General features: G+C 37.1%; 1 protein-coding gene across 1 annotated transcript in view; it reads left to right on the top strand.

The window, feature by feature from the left end:
- Positions 1-19,971, top strand: part of RET (ret proto-oncogene) — a 90,080-nt gene that overhangs the window by 58,005 nt on the left and 12,104 nt on the right. Inside the window, exons 8-16 of the mRNA XM_032191143.1 lie at positions 4,037-4,295; positions 5,359-5,484; positions 6,045-6,155; positions 9,949-10,068; positions 11,618-11,874; positions 13,161-13,308; positions 16,964-17,071; positions 18,634-18,848; positions 18,955-19,077. Of these exons, the coding sequence (XP_032047034.1) occupies positions 4,037-4,295; positions 5,359-5,484; positions 6,045-6,155; positions 9,949-10,068; positions 11,618-11,874; positions 13,161-13,308; positions 16,964-17,071; positions 18,634-18,848; positions 18,955-19,077 (1,467 nt within the window). The remainder of the gene's footprint in view (positions 1-4,036; positions 4,296-5,358; positions 5,485-6,044; positions 6,156-9,948; positions 10,069-11,617; positions 11,875-13,160; positions 13,309-16,963; positions 17,072-18,633; positions 18,849-18,954; positions 19,078-19,971) is intronic.

The raw sequence follows: 19,971 nt of genomic DNA, 5'->3' as shown, positions 1-19,971 counted from the left end.
CCTCCAAAAAGAAATAACATGAGGTGCTTAAGATACTTATAGCCTAGTTTTTATCATTTAATAATGACTCCCAACTGCATGCATGTCACAACATGACTGTAATTGCAAAAAGGGGGACAGTTGACTATTGGGTATGCATGAATATATATGAAATAATTCCTTTTTTATGTGTGCATGTATATATATACAAGAAGACATTACAAATATGTACATACATACAAAAACGTTATGAATTAATGAATGAATTCTCTGTTGTCCAAATTAAATTTGGTTAAACCATTTTTTATCTGTGCATGCCCTAAATTGTCTGAATGTGTTTTTTTCAAGACTTAATATATATTATTTTTCAGTTCCATAACAGTAGAACAAAACCATGTTAACATTTTAAAGATACCAGTCTGGTGTGTTGTCAGGACAGTCAAACATTTGACATGGATTTTTAGGGTTTCTGGAAACAATGACACTTTACAGTAGCCATGCGGTTTCACTGGGTGGCAGTAGTAGCTGGGAAAAACAGATTGTTCCATGAAGAACTCCCAAGTCTGTAGGAGATCGATGTGTTGCCTACATGCAGATTCACAGAGATTTTTGTTCTGATTCTTGACCAGCAAAATGGAAAACTTATTCTGGCTCTGAAGATGGTTTTCTTGATCAGTTAGTATCATCCACTTAGTTTTGAGATTGCATTTGAATTTACAGTGTGGTCAGGTTTGGAGTACAAGTCGATGTAAGCATTTTAGTTCCCAGCACTTCACGTTATTAAAGTTGTCTGCATAATTAGCCGTGATGTGCCAAAGCAGTGAGGAAAAGTACTGAGCCAAATCAATATGAAGGCTGAACTGTCTCTTGCCCTAAGGAAAACACAAGAGCGTGAAGAAATGATTAACTGCTGGGCTGATGCCATTTGTCTATTTGAGCAGCTAAATGAATTGAATAACAGAAGCATGGCCTGATGGTACAGGCTTGCCCAGTGGCATTTAACTTATCAAAGGACTTAAAGCCCTATTGACATTTACTGAGATAAATGATGAATAATATAAGCTGAGATTTTTAAAGAGCTTATATGTCTAAATGTCCCTGGAATTCAGTGAAGAGGAACATTATCATTATCCAGACTTTATTAAACTTTGAAGTTCAAAAGATGGATTTTTCCATTCCTATTGCTGGTAATGATATTTTTGTGTTAACTGTTGTGTGTCTTAAAAACTGCATCAAAAACCAGTCAGAAATGGGAAAGACTGTTCTTTCCTGCAGAAAATGTTTGAGAGGGGCATTTTTAGCTTCCCCTTAAGTGATAAAAAGAAAGCAAAACTGGGCCCCACTCTACTATAAGGAAAATCTGTTCTTCAGGAACTCTAAATGTATGTTACGTCCATCCCATTTGCAGGAAACTTTTGTTGGTAAAAGGGTGCCTGGACAAAGTAGTTATGGCAGAGTAGACAGCAAGAAAGGTCAATTTTTATTTGGTCTATATAAAGGTTAATGTCATGGGATGTAACTGTGTTCTACTGCATCAAAGCAACATCACTGGGAACAGTTGCAAAATAGTGCCAATTGCAATGCAACACCAAACCTAAGATGACGTGGTACTGGATGGAACCTGTGTAGACAGAATTCATGAAGAGTTGCAGTCTTGTCTTCACTTCTTTTTTGTCTTGCCAGTCCCAGCATGCTGTCAGGAGAAGACAGCGTGGAAGCTAACTACCAGTGATGGCCTAGCTTTTGCTTGCATTAGTAGTCTTTGTATGCTATCTGTACACCAAAGAAAAATAAAAATGCCAAAAACTGAAAAACACAACAAAACAAATGGTGCCAAGTGAACAGTTAGCATGTGAAGGGAAATGTTGAATGAAGTAGGATTATCCCATGACAGAGTATGCTTCTAGGACTGCAAGAGCTTCCTCTCAGACTAAATAGTCCAGGCTCATAGGAAGAGGGCTTAGTCAAACAAACAAACAAACAAAAAACTTTCTTTTTTCTTTTTTACTATCTTGAATAAAAATGCTCAAACACATCTTAACTGAAGCCTCTGAAAAGAATCCATCACCACATCTCCTTAAATAATACCCCACCCTTCACATTGTGGTTTTCTCTGCAAGGAAAGCCAGTTTGTCTGGATCTGATCTGAATCCCACTCCAGTAAATGGAAAAAACAAAGAGTTTTGGATCAGTTCCTGTAGGAGCTGGACAGGAGACAGGGCTTTACATTCCTGTGCTGCTTAGATAGATTGTTTCAGACTGAAGAGTGCTCTAGCATAGATATTCTGGCAGGCAGGAGTTCATATATGGCAAATCCACATATTTTCATTTTTAGATGAAAATGTTTAAAAAATTGCAAATGGGAAACAATGAGTTCCTTTCTCCTTTTAAGGCTTTCAGAAAGCTCTGCTGGCCAGAAAGTTTTGACTGTAGCTATTACAAAAGTTATGCATTAGCAATTTCTATTTCTGTCTTATTTGAAAAGAATCTCGGCTTTGTTCACACTGAACCATTTGCTTTCTTAAGCAAATCCAAAGTTTTTCTCACAGATCGGCCTGGGACAGAGCAGAAACTGAACCTAGACTTTCCCAAATCATAGGGTTATGTTCTCACTGGACGTGACCTACCACCAGCAGTAGGCACCAAATATTGCTGAGTCCCTGGGCCAAATTTTCTACTGTTTCCACTGTTCATCAGAAGACAATGGTAATCCTTAGCCTCTTGTTTTTACTGAGGATAAATGATATTTGAAGGACCTGCTTAGTAGCTGAGGCTGTGGATGTTGTGTACCTGGATTTTAGTAAAGCATTTGATGCTGTTTTCCACAGTAGTCTCCTGGAGAAGCTGGCTGCCCAATGCATGGACTGGGGTACAGTTGGCTGGGTGAAGAACTGGCTGAGTGGCCATGCTGAGGGTTGTAGGGGATGGGGTTCAGTCCACTGGTGGTTGGGCACCATTGTCATTCCCCAGGGCTCGGTCCTAGGGCCAATTTTATTTAACATTTTTATCTGTGATCTGGATGAGGGGATCCAGTGCACCCTCAGCAAGTTTGCAGACAATACCAAGTTAAGTAGGAGTGTTGCTCTGCTTAAGGGCAGGAAGGCTCTGCATGGGATCTGGATAGGCCAGATGGACAGGCCGAGTCCAATTGCGTGATGTACAACAAGGGTTAGTGCTGGGGGCTGTGCTTGGCTCACAGCAACCCCACACAGCAGGACAGGCTCAGGGAAGAAAGGCTGGGAAGGTGCCCAGCACAAAAAGTACCCAGGGGTGCTGGTCACCAGCCAGCTGAACCTGAGCTGGCAGTGGGCCTACGTGACCAAGAAGGCCGGTGGCATCCTGATCTACATCCGGAGCAGTGTGGCCAGCTGGATCGGGGAAGTGACTGTCCCTTTGTACACAGCACTGGTGAGACCACACCTCAAATATTCAGGTTTTGCATCCCTTCCTACAAGAATATTTGAGTTGCTTGAGTATGTGCAGAGAAGAGCAACAAAGCTAGTGAAGGGACTAGAAAATGAGCTCGAGGAGGGAATGAGGGTTTAGTCTGAGGGGAGACCTCACTGCTCTCTACAGCTACCTGAAAGGAGGCTGTGGCAAGGTGAATGTCAGTCTCTTTGCCTGGGTGACAAGCGATACGACGTGAGGAAACAGTCTCAAGTTGTGAGGAGGGTTTAGATTGGATATTATAAGGAATTTCTTCATGGAGAGGGCAGTCAGGCATTGGAACAGGCAGTCCAGGGAAATGGTGGAGTCCCCACCCCTGTAGGTATTTAAAAGGTATATAAACATGGCACAAAGGGATATGGTTTAGTGATTGGACTTGGCAGGTCTGGTGGATGGTTGTGTTTGATCCTGAAGGTCTTTACCAACCTAGATAATTCTGTGGTTCAGGTTCTGTTTTGGTGGTAAAATGTCAAATCATGTATAAATGCTAAGCTGTGGAAGGTAAACTATTCTCTGTTTTCTTTAAGACATTTTGGGGAAGAACAGAATATTTTTGATGTACAGTTTTGTTTCTGTTCTTTGTGACTTCTTTGTTGCTGTTTGAGCCTAGATAGGAAAAATCTGTATTGAAAACTGCATGAAATTCCGTGGTGTGAACATCACCTACAAGTTACTGTCCCCCAACATAAGCTGCTACCCTGTCAGCATACTTCAAGGGCGAGAAGACAAATATGGAAGCCTTTATGTGAATGATTCCTCTGTACTACGCAGACCCGAATGCAAAGAAATACAATACACTATTCAAGCTACAGACAAGCAGAGCAGGAAACATACCAAAACACTTCTCACTATTGTATTAGAAGGATCTCGTAAGTACCTGAGTCAATTAGAACAATCTCCTTTTTTAGATGTGTTACTGGTATTAGGTCATGAGTTAGTTCGGTGATCCATAAACTGATGGCATTAACAATGAGCATGAGCCTGAGCTACAAGATTCAGATTGCATTTTGTGTTTTTATTAGTTTTGATTCAGACCCAACTGTGACAGATGTTTATTTGAGGAACTATGCAGATAAAGTGGTGCACTATGTGTAATTTCTAATGCTTATACACACACACACACACACACACGCATACACACGTGTATGAAACCATAGTTCTTTCACCTGAGTGTTTTTAATCATCTTTCTTGCAACTTTCCTCTCCCATTTTTATTTATTTTGGCTTTGCATTTTGCTCAATATTAATGATACAATTGTATTGGTCTCACTTTACTGAAAAGGCCATAAGGGCAGAGTGTTAGAAATATTCTTTAACAGACACAGCAGAGGAGGGTTACACAGGAAACATAACCATTTCTCTCCAAACCATTATCTCACTTTGTGCAGAACCTGAAAATTCTACCTCATAATTTCCTCAGTTTCCTTGTTTTGTAACATAGCTTCTATGTCAGGAGGGAATGGGTTGATGAAGAATAAACAAAACCCTGAACTTCGCTTTTTGTGAGAGCCTTGTGCTGTCTGAAATCACACATTCCTAGCATGTGCTCTTGGGCTACTACTGCATTAGCCCAAGTACAAAATATTTTTGCTTAATTAAAAGTTTTGTATGAAACTGTGACCTAAGGTCCCTATTGTTGTGTTACCAGAAATACCTTAGCGTGTTTCTACAGTTCTAGGCATTGACAGTGTGCCATCAAGATGACTATGCCATCATGTTCTTAATATTTACTTTCACAGAAGAGAAACGTCTGGACTTTTAAAATGTTACTTAAATTGATAGTTGGGTCAGTCAGTCTTTGCTCTGTCTTCTCTCTTCTGTGACCTCCTTTCTTCCTACCCCAAAGAAAGGAATTTTCCTTCTGGTTTGAGCTAACTTGTTGTGTATTCATGTTCCTTTTACTGAACTGATGGCAAGCATTCTTCCCAACAGTTTTAAAAAAAGAAGAGGACTGCCCGGACTCTTGTGCTGTGAGTAAGCGGTATGCTGAATGTGAAGAGTGTGGTGGCCTGGGAGTCCTAACAGGAAGATGCCAGTGGAGACAGGGGAATGGGAAAGGTACTTTTCTGTTGTCTGAAATCACGTTTGTGTTTAGTTGTAACTGATCTGTGGAATTCTATAAACTGATTTATTTTAGCTGGACACAGATCTGATAGGTGGCAGTACTTTTGGTTATTCCATAACAATGCTTCTTCTGTGTTGATGCTTTGTCCCGTCAAACTGCATTGAGCATTTCAAATTCTCTTTGACAACCTTTGTAGTCAAATACATGTAAAATTGTGTAGGGATGTCCTTAGCCATAAAAGCTACTTGTCAGTCACAAAATGGTCTCCTACCTCTTTTTCAAGTAATTCTCACTCTAACTATGACCTACCCAAAGGGCTATCAAAGACACAAATCAGAAAACACAATGAAAATTATATTCCTTCCAGTTGCTTTTATCTGTTGTCTGTCCTGTTACTTTAGAACACGGGACAGTATTTATAATTATTCACAGATGTTTAAAATAAACGTAAGGTTTACCTGTATTTTGGTGTGTCACTATGCACAGAGCAGATGCAATAAGTTTTCCTTCAAAGCCTCGTGGTATTTGTATAACTCTGTTTTTCTGTTAATAGGAATCACCACAAACTATTCCACATGCACCCCAAGTATCAAGACTTGTCCAGATGGCACCTGTGATGTGGTTGAGAGCAAAGATCCAGCTGTGTGCCCCCAGGACTGTACAAGTATGGAAATGTTTTAGGATTGTTTTTTTTTGTGTTGCAGCTGATTGCTGTTCATCAAGCTCTACTTTCTTAAGCCCAGATACTTTTACAAGTTCCACATATGTACCATATATGCATTGTCATACCTGCAGATGAATCATGAAAGAATGTTACGATTATGGAGACTTATTTTTGAAGCCAGTCAGGTTAACACCTGTTGGCTCTCAGTGATGGCAACGTAAGGTTTTCTCAGTAATTCTTGTTCTGCTCCCTCTGTTAATTTGCAGGTAGTGTTCTTCATTGAAGATATTTGCTGAAAAAAATACTGATTTTAGGCAGGTTAATGCCGTATTTCCAAACTGTAGCACATTGAAATTGAAACCATGTCTCTTTAAACTATTTCACTATTTACTAAGTAAGTAAAAAGAAATAAATTTCCATTCAAAATACATGTGCTTAAGAAGGATCACTTTCAGAAATGCATCTGGACTTATTTGACAAGTAACTATCGAAGTGATCCAACACCCTATCTATTTGAAGATACTGGCAGAGACTCACATGAACAGCATTTACAGAAGAAGAACTGAAATACATTTACAGGTTTTTCTTCAACACATTTATTTGCATTTCACACACACATACCTGCAAGGTCACAAATCACCCTGAAGATACCAAATGTACTGTACTTGAGCAAGTTCAGTCTTCTATGAGATGATCATTTTTTGATCCACTTACATAGCATTCAGTATCTAATGAATGAATAAACATGTAAGCATCTGATGGTTGTTTTTTTTTGTTTTGTTTTGTTTTGTTTTTTTGAGTAATTCTCCTGGCCCTGGCATCCTTTACTCCACGTTTAAATTTTAAAAAGTTTTTGAGGAACTATTAGTATATCATGGGCTAGGACAGAAGTTGTTCTATAAAAATGAATTAATAAATATGCACCTTTTGAATTTTGCACATGAAAGAATATGATTGTGTATTCTAATTGACTTTTATGACATTATTTCATTAGAGTGCATAAAAACATTCTGTAGAGTGGCAGAAATGATTGAAGTGAATGAAAGTAATTTCTCTGATCATCTGATTTTTTTTTTGGTTGTTGTTGGTAATAACTGGAATTAGTTGCCATTACAGAAGTGGAAATATTTGTGACAGGAGCCTGAAAGAAATACTGTCTTATTAGATAATAGCAGCAGGCAAGCAAGACAAGCTTTCAAGATGTTATGTATGCCTTTTTAATGCCTGAGTTGGATAATTTTATATGTAATTTAATGCAATTCAGAGCCTGGGATAGTGCCCAAAACCAGTATATTTACAGACAGAGAAATGAGCATGTTTTAGGAGCTCAGAGGTGCAGAAGTACCGTTATTTCAGCTTTTCCTGGCAGAGGACGTTTCTTTGGAAATAAACGGCAAGTAATAAATAGAAAAGCCCCAGATGCATTAAGATCAAGGATATTCTTTAAGTACACACGGTTGCTAAAATACTTTTTTTTTTTTTTTTTTTTTAATAATTCGTCTGTCATTATGATAGCTGTGTGCTGGAGTCTCAGAATTGCTTTCTCACACTAAAACTATAAATATTAAATTCAAGGGCAGTCAGCTGAAACAGCTGGTGCTGCGGCTGTGCCTATCAAATAGAGGCAACCTAACTGCATTCTAAATGAAGCACTTTTTTTGTCATAACAAACTGCTTCAGGGCTGGGTGTGCAAATCTAACTAAATATTTGTAAATGTCTTACCTTTGTAGGTTCCTCTGAACTTTGACTTTCTGATAATGAAAGAAAATACAGTCCTTAGGCTTCTACCTTGCTATGTTTTTGGCAGTAATCGGTCACTGCCTTTGGTTTTGTCTGAAAATCATTGTTTTTACTTTTTGAATTTCTGGAGTTTCTACATGGTGTTGGATAGGATTACATTTTTCATTTTTCCAAATTATCCTGAAGTAGGGAAAGCTCTTTCCCACCACAAGGCAATGATTTAAAATGTGAATACGTAAAATACCCCACAATTCAAAACAGTGTTGGAATTTCTCTACCAGCAGTACATTGGTGAAAAATACATTTATGGACTTCTGGAATACATATAGGAAGCTCCGTGTTTCCAGTGTATACCCACAGTAAAGATGTGTTCCTTCTTTCCTTGTTATGTAAAAAACCTTTGTCTTCAAATCTCTTGATCAAGAGCCATTTAGGTAGGATCTACTGATCCTCTGCTCCCCCTTTCTTCCAGGTCTTCAAACACAGATACATACTGTTTATATATATATATATATGTATGTATGTATATATAAATGAATACCCTTTTCTAAGGCTAACAGAAACTTTATTTCATCACCTCTTCATAACAGAGAAAGTTGGCTGGTTGTGGGAATAAGACAGAGCTTTGGGAACACCCACACTTCTCAAAACAAGTGTCAGCACAGAGGGCAGTGACTCAGCACTCAGCACAGTCTCTTCCCAAATTAATGTGCTGAGGTGCATACATTTTAGTAAGTCTCTCTGGAAAGATGGTCAAAATCTGTCTATTTTGCTTGGATACCTAAGTCCCAGTCTCCCTTTTTTTTTTTTTTTTTGGAGAAGTATGTTTGCTTTCCTTTTGTCAAAATATCCTTCTCCTCAATTTTCGCTACGTATCCAAAGAAAAGAAACAGTCATTCACTCTTGTATTGAATTAGGAGGGAGGAAAATGATTTGAAGTAATAAGACTGTATTGAACATATCTTGTTAACCTTCTGAATCCCTTTATGGTTTAGACAATTATTCTGAACAGCAGATAAATTTGTTGGTCTTGACTGGTTTGCTCTCTATATCTCTTAATGCAATGCTGTTTGTGATTAAAGGCAGCTTATACATGAAAAACGTGACACCTAATGGTCACTTTGATACTATATACAGAAAAAATATATATATTTAATTGGAAATACAGTTTGGGCCTGACCTTGCATTTACTCTGCATGATCATCTCCTGCTCAAAATCAAGTAGTTCTGGAAGTGTTTCTTATTATTAAACAATGCCTTCTTTAGTAATGAATTTTTTTTAAACACTTGACGTTTATTTTTAGTGCTTTAACTAGATTATTTCTTGGCACTTTACAGAAGTGATTAAGTATCATTATCTACAATTGCAATAGAACAAATAATATATAGAACAATATGCTGACTTTTCAGAGGTAAGAGGAAATTGGCATCAGAACCAGGAACAGAACTCAACCTGTAGACTGCTTGCTGGATTTGTATGCTCTAACACTGCCCTGTACATCATCTCATGCATAATAAAAAAAACCTGAAGACAGTGGTAGAGAAAAACTAAAATAAATAGACTAGAGAAGATACTTTAGGGAGAATTTTAAAATGTGAGAAGACCTCACTGATACAGAACCATAATGTTTTTTGACAAAACTAAGGACAGCCATGAGATGATCATTTGAGGTAGAAGTTTGGCACTAAATAATGGGATTTAACATAGTTTTAAAGTTTACATGAAATTAGGAACATATTCTAACAATGCAATGCAAAGAGAACTATTTTATTTGTATAAAAGATCAATTTTAATCAAGAGTTTTCTGTAACAGGAAGAACAGCTAATCAGGGCTGATATTCGGGCCACCCAAGATCCCCTCATTTCAGGACCTCAGAAATTTCAGCATTTAGAATCTACCCTAATTCTCAAGAATCCCTGTCATTATCATTGCACTGTGCTGTGCTGCAAATTTACAGATGTATGTGAGGATAAACCCATGGAAAACTTTCAGCCTTATTTTTTTTTCTTTAACTACATGAGAATTTTAGCTTGTTTCTGTATTTAATTAGGTGGAAACATTATTGGTGGTCATGGGAAAGGCACTGGAAATCTTGGAATTAAGTCAGGACATGGGATTTGTTACTGCTTCCCAAAACAGAACTGTTATTGCGAGAAAGATGATATAAAAGGTAAGTCTAAACAATATCTGCTGTTCTCATATTAATCTTTCCCTTTGTGTCTATCTTCTGTCTTCCATGTTTATATACATGCAACAATCTGAACTTATGGGCACGTTAATTAGCAATATATTTGGTTCTTTATTGTATCTTTAAAATATCTTAATAAAAATATCTTTAGATAATTATTAACTATAATTATTGGGAATGTAAAATTAATTAAGAACAAGCACCTTGACTTCTGGCATGGAGACTGAAAATCTCCAGAGGGGGTTGTTTCTGTCCTTGGCAAAAGTTCATTTTTATCCATTACTACATGAAAAACAAGTTGGCCATCCTTTGCTTTTCAGCAGTATTTGCATTTCAGTGAGGCTCACCTGATATTTGCAAAGACACCTAGGAGAATTAGAATACCGACTTCTATTACTTTCAAGTAATTCCAGCCTCCTAATCATTTCTGAAAATCTCAGCTATCAAATGTCATATAGCCTACACCCATTGTTTTAGGAGGAAGAATGGTTTACTTTATTCATTCACCTTTGTTTAAAGATAAAAAGCTTTATACAGTTCTTTAAAGCAGATTAATGGGGATTAAATACTATTATTTTAAAATTGTTTTTACTATTGCTAGTAAGAAACATAAAGTCAAATATTTTACATCTCTCAAACTGAATTGTTTAGAATATACCCCAATTCACTCTTGAGTAAATTTTTTATAGGCATAAAAAGAGAAGGGATAAATTTTCCCCCTGCCCCTACATCCCAGAAAAATATTATGCTGTTTCACTTAGTTCTGAGGTACAGCTTGCAGATGTAGTTAACTTAACTGTGTATCTGAGGTCAGAATTATCTCATGGTAAGCAGTGCAAGGACAGTATGTTGAATCTCTCAGTTCCTTCAGAGAGAAACACGCAGCCTTAAAAGAATGATGTTTAGGGGCACTTACATAATTTGGCTTCCAAAGAAAGACACTAAAAGTCCTTATGGAAAAGGAGAAGTAGTAAATGTGGAGGAAAAAATGCATATTACATAAGCAGTTGCAGCATAAGGAAATCCTTTCACAAACAATATTTTGTTAAATACAAATATTCTAAGTCTCTTTAGAATCGAAAAAGATGAAGAGAAGTATTTTTCTTATGTACAACAATTGGCATCATAATGAAGTAAAATTAATATATGAAAATGATCTTATTTGGACAGAAGGGTTCTAATATAAACTGTTGTCCACAAGTGAAATCTAGTCACAGGTCTCCAGAGATAGAAGTAGTATCAGAAGATCAGTATATGGTAGGCTGGACCATAAAGAAGAGTCTCAGAAGTAGCTAATTCCGTAAAGACAAGGAATATCAGTTCAAGATAGCTATCCTTCCATTTTACACAGGCAATTAAGCTTATCTGCTTAAGATTATCTGCTGGTGCCCAAAAGAGAAAATCAGCTATTAGGTTTTCCTGTAGCTTTTAAAAATGTTTTTGAATTCTCTTTGTCACACCTGTGTCATGTGAACTGCCCAAGCTGAAGTAGGAAACAACAAAGTTCTAATAAATTCTTCTTGATCCACAGAGCAACTATGTGATGATGTGTGCAAGACTGTCATAGCAGGGGCAGTGCTGTTGTCCTTCATCATCTCTGTGCTGCTTTCTTCATATTTCATCCATCGCTACCACAAAAATTCTCCAAAGCCACCTATTGCCTCTGCAGAAATGACATTCCGGCGCCCGGCCCAGTCCTATCCCATCAGCTATTCTTCTACTAATGTCCGTCGGCCTTCTTTAGATTCCATGGAGAACCAAGTGTCTGTAGACACCTTTAAAATACCAGTAAGTCTGATATAGTTTTGTATATACTTCTTCATGTCTGTGTTGTTCCTAAAGAATGGTGTTTATGCATGTAGAAAATGTTACAGAAGTGCAATCTGCTTATAGAAACACTCAAATCAAATGATTAAAACAGAAGTGATGTACAGAGGGACAGATACTTAATGAGTAATTGAATAAATCATATAACTTACTGCACAAGGCCAGTATATTCTGCCGCTTTTGTTCCATTCTAATATAAGGTAACAATGGGTCAAATTTAAGCCATTTTTTTTTTCTAAATGTAACTCTACATTTGATGGTGTGGTTTAATTTTAACATTTTTAAAGTAATATAATTGTTAAAGTTGTTACATTTAACATTGTTAAAATAAAATAATAGTCTAATAATCAGCACAGGTTTGTAGTCTCTGTGATAAGCCATAGTATTCCACAGAGGATAAGTTTAGGGGAGGAAAAAAAAAAAAAAAAAGAAAGAAAAAAAGCTGAGATCTGTTCCTGATTTCTGTTATACAGACACACGGTAGGTGTCAGGTCATGTGGGAATGGTGCCTATGCTTTTCGCCCAGTTATATTATCATATCTTTAATCTAGCTTCTTCTGTATTGGTAAGTTACATACTATTCAGGATGCTTGCCAGCTGGTGTGTTTTCATGGACCAATGTAGTAAAGAAACGCTGCCATTTTCTGTGACAGGTGGCAACATCAGCTTTATTTGCATGCTAGATATTGACGTCTTCACAGGCCTTGCGCTCTGTGTACTTTCATCTCTGGTCTGGTTTGTACATCTGTCACCATTTCATAACTGTAAGTCTTGATAACTCTCATTTCCTAAGAGGAGGATTGTTGTGTCTGATGGACTCTGCAGGGAAAGCCTTAGTCCTTGAGTAAAACTAATTTACTTCTCAGTGAAGTCTACAGTCACATATTCACAGTTATTCTGAAAGCAAGCATTTATATTGCATTGCTTCATGTTTCATTTGTACACGTTTTCTAATTCCTGTAAATATAATATGCTATCCACAAGCTGCTTTTGCAGCCTTTTTTTGAAGAAGGTGATTTTAAGGTAATGTAAAAACACTTGCAAAATGCTTAGAGATTCAGAAGCTTTCTTAGCAATGCACTCATTGACCAAAAAAAAAAAAAAAAAAAAAAAAAAGAGCAACCGAAATTGTACACCAAAGTATACCTATTCCTGAAGAATGATCTCCTATTGAACATTAATGCCTCTGGTGTAGCTAGCCACTTCTGTTCTTCCTAGTCTTATAGGGTTTCTTTTCTCTCCTGCAGGAAGATCCAAAGTGGGAATTCCCTCGGAAAAACTTGGTTCTTGGTAAAACTCTTGGAGAGGGTGAATTTGGAAAGGTTGTCAAGGCAACAGCTTTCAGACTCAAGGGAAGAGCTGGCTATACTACTGTGGCAGTCAAAATGCTAAAAGGTACATTCCCATCTGCATCTGAAATGTTTTGAAAACTATGTGTTGTAACTTCTGCATGGATTTGAAAAGGGGCTAACATGAAAGTAAAATGTCAGCTATGAACAACCAGTACCACAGCCTTCATTTCTTCCAGCAGCAGTCTGTTACATTCTGACAGATTTCTGACTTTAGCAGCTAGCATCATGTTGATACAAATAAGTGACTTCCACAAGTGGTTCTGATTAACGATGTGCAAGGATCCTCTGTCTTAACGGGGCAAATACATTTAATTTTGGTTGGCATTGACAGAAATATTGCAAGGGCATGTTAAAGCTTTCTGACACTCCCCTCCCCTCCTTCCCTGCAGTTTTATTTGGCAGTGCTTTTAAAGTAAATTGTGTTATAATCATGGCAAGAGACAGAATAGGCCTATTAAGTTACTTCTCTGATTGAGAATTCCATCTACTTTTGTACTTTCTGATACACTTTTCAATTACCTGGTGTTCTGCCAAACTGGCTTGCAGAGCCTAATGTTTTCTCCTGGTGTCTTCAGTTCTTCTGAAGACTTTAAAGATAGGGAAAAAATGTGTTCCTAGGTTATGTTATATATAATATGAGACCTTGAGCTCTTGTCCCTGTCTCTGTTTAGTTTTAGGCCCCATTTATACTTGTTTCTTTCCCATACAGAAAAAGAAATGATATTGAAAGAAAAATATTATTTTTTTTTTGTATGGTTAATTGTTTTTTGGTCTCTGAAGTAGAATTCTCCAGTATTAGTGTACGTTTCAGGTGGAGGCTGAATGTGTGGCTTGTAATCCATAGATTTTGCCACCTTTACTGTTAAATATGAATGCAGATTTTGCATATATAATGTCTGGGCCTGATGACTTCATTAGATATGCAGTGGTGGTGAAGGAGGTCAGTTATTCACACAACTGTATCCTTTTCTGTTGTTTTGTGTGCTAATCCATAAATGCATGTAGTCCCTATGTATCAGACACCTAGGAAAGTAGTGGATGAAGATGGGGAAAAAAAAACCTTCAGAAAGGCTTACGGATACAAGAAGATTCCTTCAGCTGGGCAGCTAGCTTTATCTGAATGACCTCATCTATTTGTTGCTGCTTATAATTAAAAACATATATATATGGTTAAAGAGAAAAAAATCCATCTGCTGCTGCTTTAGAGCAAAAATGCTTTATATTCCATTATTTTACCAAAAGAGTAAGTGGTTTACGAAGTGCATGCCCACATTGCACGGGGTTCAGTAGAGATAGGTCATATGGAAAAAAATTAGAACTAAGTCTTTTCAGACGTGAAGACTAGTCAAGTTTTGCAATGATCAAGTCACAACCTGTATATCATTGTAAATGGGTTTGTCATGATCGTTATTTCATATTTATTTGTGCACTCAGTATTACCGATTTTCTAGCACATTGTCATCAACAACGTGTGACTGAGTTAAGATTCCAAGACATAGTGGTAAAAATGTTGCTTTTACTTGTAGATGATTTAACATTCAGCTTTCCCTAGCTATTACCAAGTACAGAATTGACAGTAGGAAGGAGTAACCCTTTATTTTAAGCACCTTATTTTAATAAATTGGTCTGACATTTACAGTAATACTCGGGGCTCTAATGAATCCCTTTGTCATGTAAATTACATTGCACATAGTCACCTGAAATTACATTTTCCAACTTGATTGTGGAGAACATTTGTCATTACTGGAAATATTTATCCATTACTGTTTTAACTTTACAGTTAACACATGACAAGTGTAAGAAATGTTGCTTTAGTCCAAAGTGGTCTATAAAATGCTGCCACGGATAAAGGACAGTTACTTTGGATCAGACCACCACTGACCAACCTATCCTTGTTACATACAGTAGAACCAGATTTATACTCAGATGCAAAGGGTTACTTATCCTAGCATTAGGGACTCTATGTTGCCTGATCTTTAAGCCAGTAAATTATCACAGAAAGTCTCCTGCTTATTTCTTAAAAGATACCTCCTTCCTGGTATCTCCTCCTAACTGTGTAGTTTGGCACAACCTGTGATTAAGAACATAATGAGGTAGGACTTCTCCTACTTTGTCAATTTGGTGTGATGTTCTGGGGAAGGAACAAGGAAAGGTAAGGAATTAGCTGAGCCAAAACAGTCTTGGAGCTGTGGATGGAGATTTAAAGGAACAGAGGGAGAAATTTTTTTCAGTCCTTTTCTAGCACTTTACTAGTATGTATCCTGCATGATATGAAAGCCCTCAGAATAAAATTGAAGTGGGCAACACCATCAAACAAGTACATAGATATCATTCACTGTTTGCTGAAAACAAGGGGCATAAAGCTTCAGAGCTAATAATGTCCATTTGTCAACTATAGAAGGTGCTTTTTCAAGAATACAGACAAGCAGGGCCCCCAGGGAACTTATCTTCTTGCACATACTATGCAGTCCCAGAGCTAGAAAAATAAACTTTTCACAGTTCATACTGTTTGGTTTTGGTTTAGCTAACTTAATGTTTCTTGTACTGCTTACAAGTAGTGAGTGACCATCTAATATTGCACTTCCTGTGAGGCAGAAGACTCAAGTCTGAGTATAGGTTCTCTGTAAGATAATATAAGCAGATGATGTATAGTAGACCAATACCAACATACAGTAGAACAGAATCAAATATTATTGTAACCAGGGCAAACTATGAGCACACACATTTTAAATGGGTATGTTAAATGTATCCTTTTGGTGCTTACTACCTTCACAGAAAAGCAAACAGTATAGTAACAAAAATCAGAAAGTGAGGTGTGTTGTGTTTTTTTTCTAATTAACTTAAAGTAAGGGCCAGTATATAATTGTAAGTTGCCCGATAACAGCTCTATACAGGAACAATACAGGGAGATGCTCTGTGTCAAGGACATTAAGGATGAGGCACACAAAGGTTTAGCTCTGACCTGTGGTTTCTTTATAAGTAACATCTCCTTCAATCCCCATTATGTTCAAAGAGGAAGATTATAAGATGAATTTGGCAAAAACAAAATGCTTGAAAGCCTAAGGAAATCTCTGGGGGCTACATAATGTCATACTACTGTCACTGGCATTGGCAAAGACAGCAGATATGTCTCCCAGTAAAATCAATCTGACCTGTACATTTAGCTTCTGAACTCTTAATCTGGATGTGTGCTACAATGGTAAGCCAGTAGATAAGCCAATTTTAGCTGCATTGAAAAAATTGTTTTGGAGAAAGAGGATTAAATTGTAGGGAGATAACTGAGCAAGTATTTTTTGCTTGCTCAGCCAAAAAAAAAAAAAAGGCTTTCACATGCTTCTTAGTTTGGTCTGATTCACCCTAGAAATAGCTTTAGAACACAGGAAAAGATCTGTCATAATTTCATAGCATCTGCAAGACACTGAAGGCTCTTGTTTGTGATTGCTGGCTGACCTGCTCTTTGTGTAGCCCTTTGTATCAGGGCACAGGGGTGATGATGGCAGCTCACCCAGTCAGAACAGCAGCTGTCTTATTTGCCATATGAGTGACTGCACGACGGTGGACATTTCTCTCCTGTGGGAAAGAGTTTTCTAAGAATTCATAATTCCACGATAAATGGTGCATCTCAAAATTCAGATGGTATGAAGAGAACTTTCGGATAATGCTTTTCTAACCAGAACTATGTTTTTGGACACCTGCAGAAAATGCTTCCCAGAGCGAGCTGCGAGATCTGCTGTCAGAGTTCAACCTTTTGAAACAGGTGAACCACCCTCATGTCATCAAACTTCATGGAGCCTGCAGTCAAGATGGTAAATATTAGAAACTCGTTATTAAGGTGAAAACTTCAAAATAGGAAATAAACAACACTTCATTGTTGAGTTTGGACTACTGCTTAAAAACATGGCACACCTTTTAAATATGCTCCTGACTCAAAAATGAGGGCATTTAAGACAAGCAACTTTGAAGGGAAGAGGAAATGCAAATTCAGTTTAACTAACATTCTTTCCCAGGGTATTTTCTATACTCATTTTGATTCTGAAGCTATTTGGAAACTAATCATTCTACTACTAGTTGCCTCCTAACAGTATGTATTTTCCTATTACTATTGCTCAGTAAACCTTTTAGATACAGACTATATTTAAAGTTTAATGGAGCTTTCATTGTTCTTACTATTATTCATACTATAACAGTGCTTTGAGGCCTGAGTCAGGGAGTGAGGTTTTTTTGTTTGTTTTTAACAACTACAGATCTCTTTGTTGAAGTAGAGCTTGATGTTTAGATTGACATGCAATTTTCCTGTTCTGTCACAAAACTTGTCTTTCTCTTACTGTGATATTTGTTAAAAGCCACAGTCATTGAAAGGTATATTTTAAGAGGGAAGAAATTTTCAGATCTATGTATTAAGACTTCCAGTGGAGCAAATTTTCACTGATGTGCATGGGAATCAGTTTGGATAATTTCTGTTCATGTTAAATGGGTATGCATGGCAACATTCTCTTCCTTTTGTGTCTCTAATTGTGGTCCTTCTCCCTTAAAGAGTTTGTGATTTTTGCAGCCTAAAATTACAGTATATATGTGGCAACCTTGCGCTAAGGCCTGCCTTCTTTGCTCATCCAGTTTTGTTGCAGATGGCACTATTAGTTGTAGACAGAGAATATAATTCAGGATTGAGTCATCACTGAGTTTTGGTAAGGTAATGAACCATCGGGGCGGGATTTTTTTATTTTTTTCTTCTCAGTACAATGTATCTTTTCATCCCTAAGGAAGTGAACAGCTTCTGAGTCACAGGCTTTTAATAAATATCAAGCGAATTCATTGGTGTATGGGGTGGGAGGGTTTTGATAGAGCAGACAAATGTATTTAGCATTAACACACTGAGTGGATATTATTCATGTGGGTAATAGGGAGGAGAAGCTAATGGATTGAAATGTCAGAATGTTTTTAAGTGCTCTGAAAAGGCACCTTAAATACAACACTGAAATTAGCAGATGATTTGTGAGCTCAGCATCATGCACTACAGGAAAGAGTTTTGGGTTTGGGTTGCTTTTTTAAAGCTTCTCTAACTCAGGCTGTTTCACAGGTCTGATTTTTAAGAAGGTTGTATTTTTTCAGTCTCAAATTATCCAGGTGAGAGAATAGGCTAGAGCCTGAATTTAGCTTTGATTTAGGCTGAAACTCACTCACTTTGCATAGAGGATGTAAGCTAGAAAAAAATTCTGTGGCTGACTCAGTGCCTTCTATGTGAAGAAGAAAGGTTTCTGGAACCACTAACTATTGAAAACAACATGTTGATTAGAAGAGACTGTTTTGAAAAAAATCAAAAACTGTTATCTGTTAATTGCAAGCTTATCGATGTGTGTGCTTCTTTCAGGCCCTCTGTATTTAATTGTGGAATACGCTAAATATGGCTCCTTGCGCAGTTTTCTCAGGGAAAGTCGAAAAGTGGGACCAAGCTATGTGGGTAGTGATGGTAACAGAAATTCAAGTTATTTGGATAACCCTGATGAGAGAGCCTTAACAATGGGAGATCTGATATCATTTGCATGGCAGATATCTCGAGGAATGCAGTACCTTGCGGAAATGAAGGTAGAGCACGTAATAGTGATCTGAGCATGTCCTTGTGACAGATGGATATGTAGCAGTCTGTTCCTCCACAAGAAGCATAAACACTATTGTTGGTTTCTTTCAAAAGCTTGTTCATCGTGATTTAGCAGCCAGAAATGTACTGGTGGCAGAAGGGCGCAAAATGAAGATTTCTGATTTTGGCCTATCCCGTGATGTGTATGAAGAAGATTCATATGTCAAGAGGAGCAAGGTAGAGTGAATGTTAAAAAGAGTTGTGAGAGTTATTGCCTAATCAAGAGAGAGAATTTATACTGCAGGACCTAAGCACAGAAGAAAAAGATAATAGCTAATTTTATAAATAATGACAACAATTAACTACGAATAATTCTCTTAAATTTAAAAGAACAACAAATGAAGATGAAACAAAATGATAAGCCTAACTAGCAGGACAGTAATATATGTAAAAATTATCATATTTAAGTCACTGTTAGTTCCTCTCTTCATTCTCCTCATTTGTAAATATACCTATATTTTTTAAACTTAAAATTTTACGAAAATATTTGTGTAAATATTGTGAATTTTAAGTTTAGCTTTCGGTGTTTGTTTGTTTTTAGGCCAGTAGTGCTGTTTGTGTGAATGTGTTCTATAAGGTAAAATAAGTTGGAAAGAAAAAGACTTTTTGGAAGACATGATCATACATAAAAAGGTCTTTGCCATATGCATTAGCTGTATTATGATGCATGTGTTTTACATACCAGTTGCTTGGTGTTTTACGAATGATGCATTTACATAAATGCAGTTCCATTTTATTTGGTAGGGTGTTGATGTACTGAATGGATATTTGCTCTTTACTTCAAATACACTTGTCACCATAGAGTTTAACAGAACATCTGTCTTCTTGCATAGTGAAAAGGGGAAAAGATGAGTTATCGAGAGCAAGGAAAAGGGATATGTTTAAAACTTACTGAAACAGTTGTTATGTATATATGAATTTCATGAGAATAAGGAGAATATATGGCTTATTAATGTTATTGATATTGCTAAGGTTATGAAACATTTATGAAATTTTTCAAAGCCGAGTGGCATGGATATGTCTCAGATTTCAACAGTGAGTCCCTAACAAAGGAAAATAGCAACTTGCAGA

The sequence above is a fragment of the Aythya fuligula genome, chromosome 7 (assembly GCF_009819795.1).
Source record: "Aythya fuligula isolate bAytFul2 chromosome 7, bAytFul2.pri, whole genome shotgun sequence".
NCBI lineage: Eukaryota > Metazoa > Chordata > Aves > Anseriformes > Anatidae > Aythya > Aythya fuligula.
The sequence above is the reverse complement of the archived record's forward strand: the minus strand, read 5'-3'. Positions and strand labels throughout refer to the sequence as shown.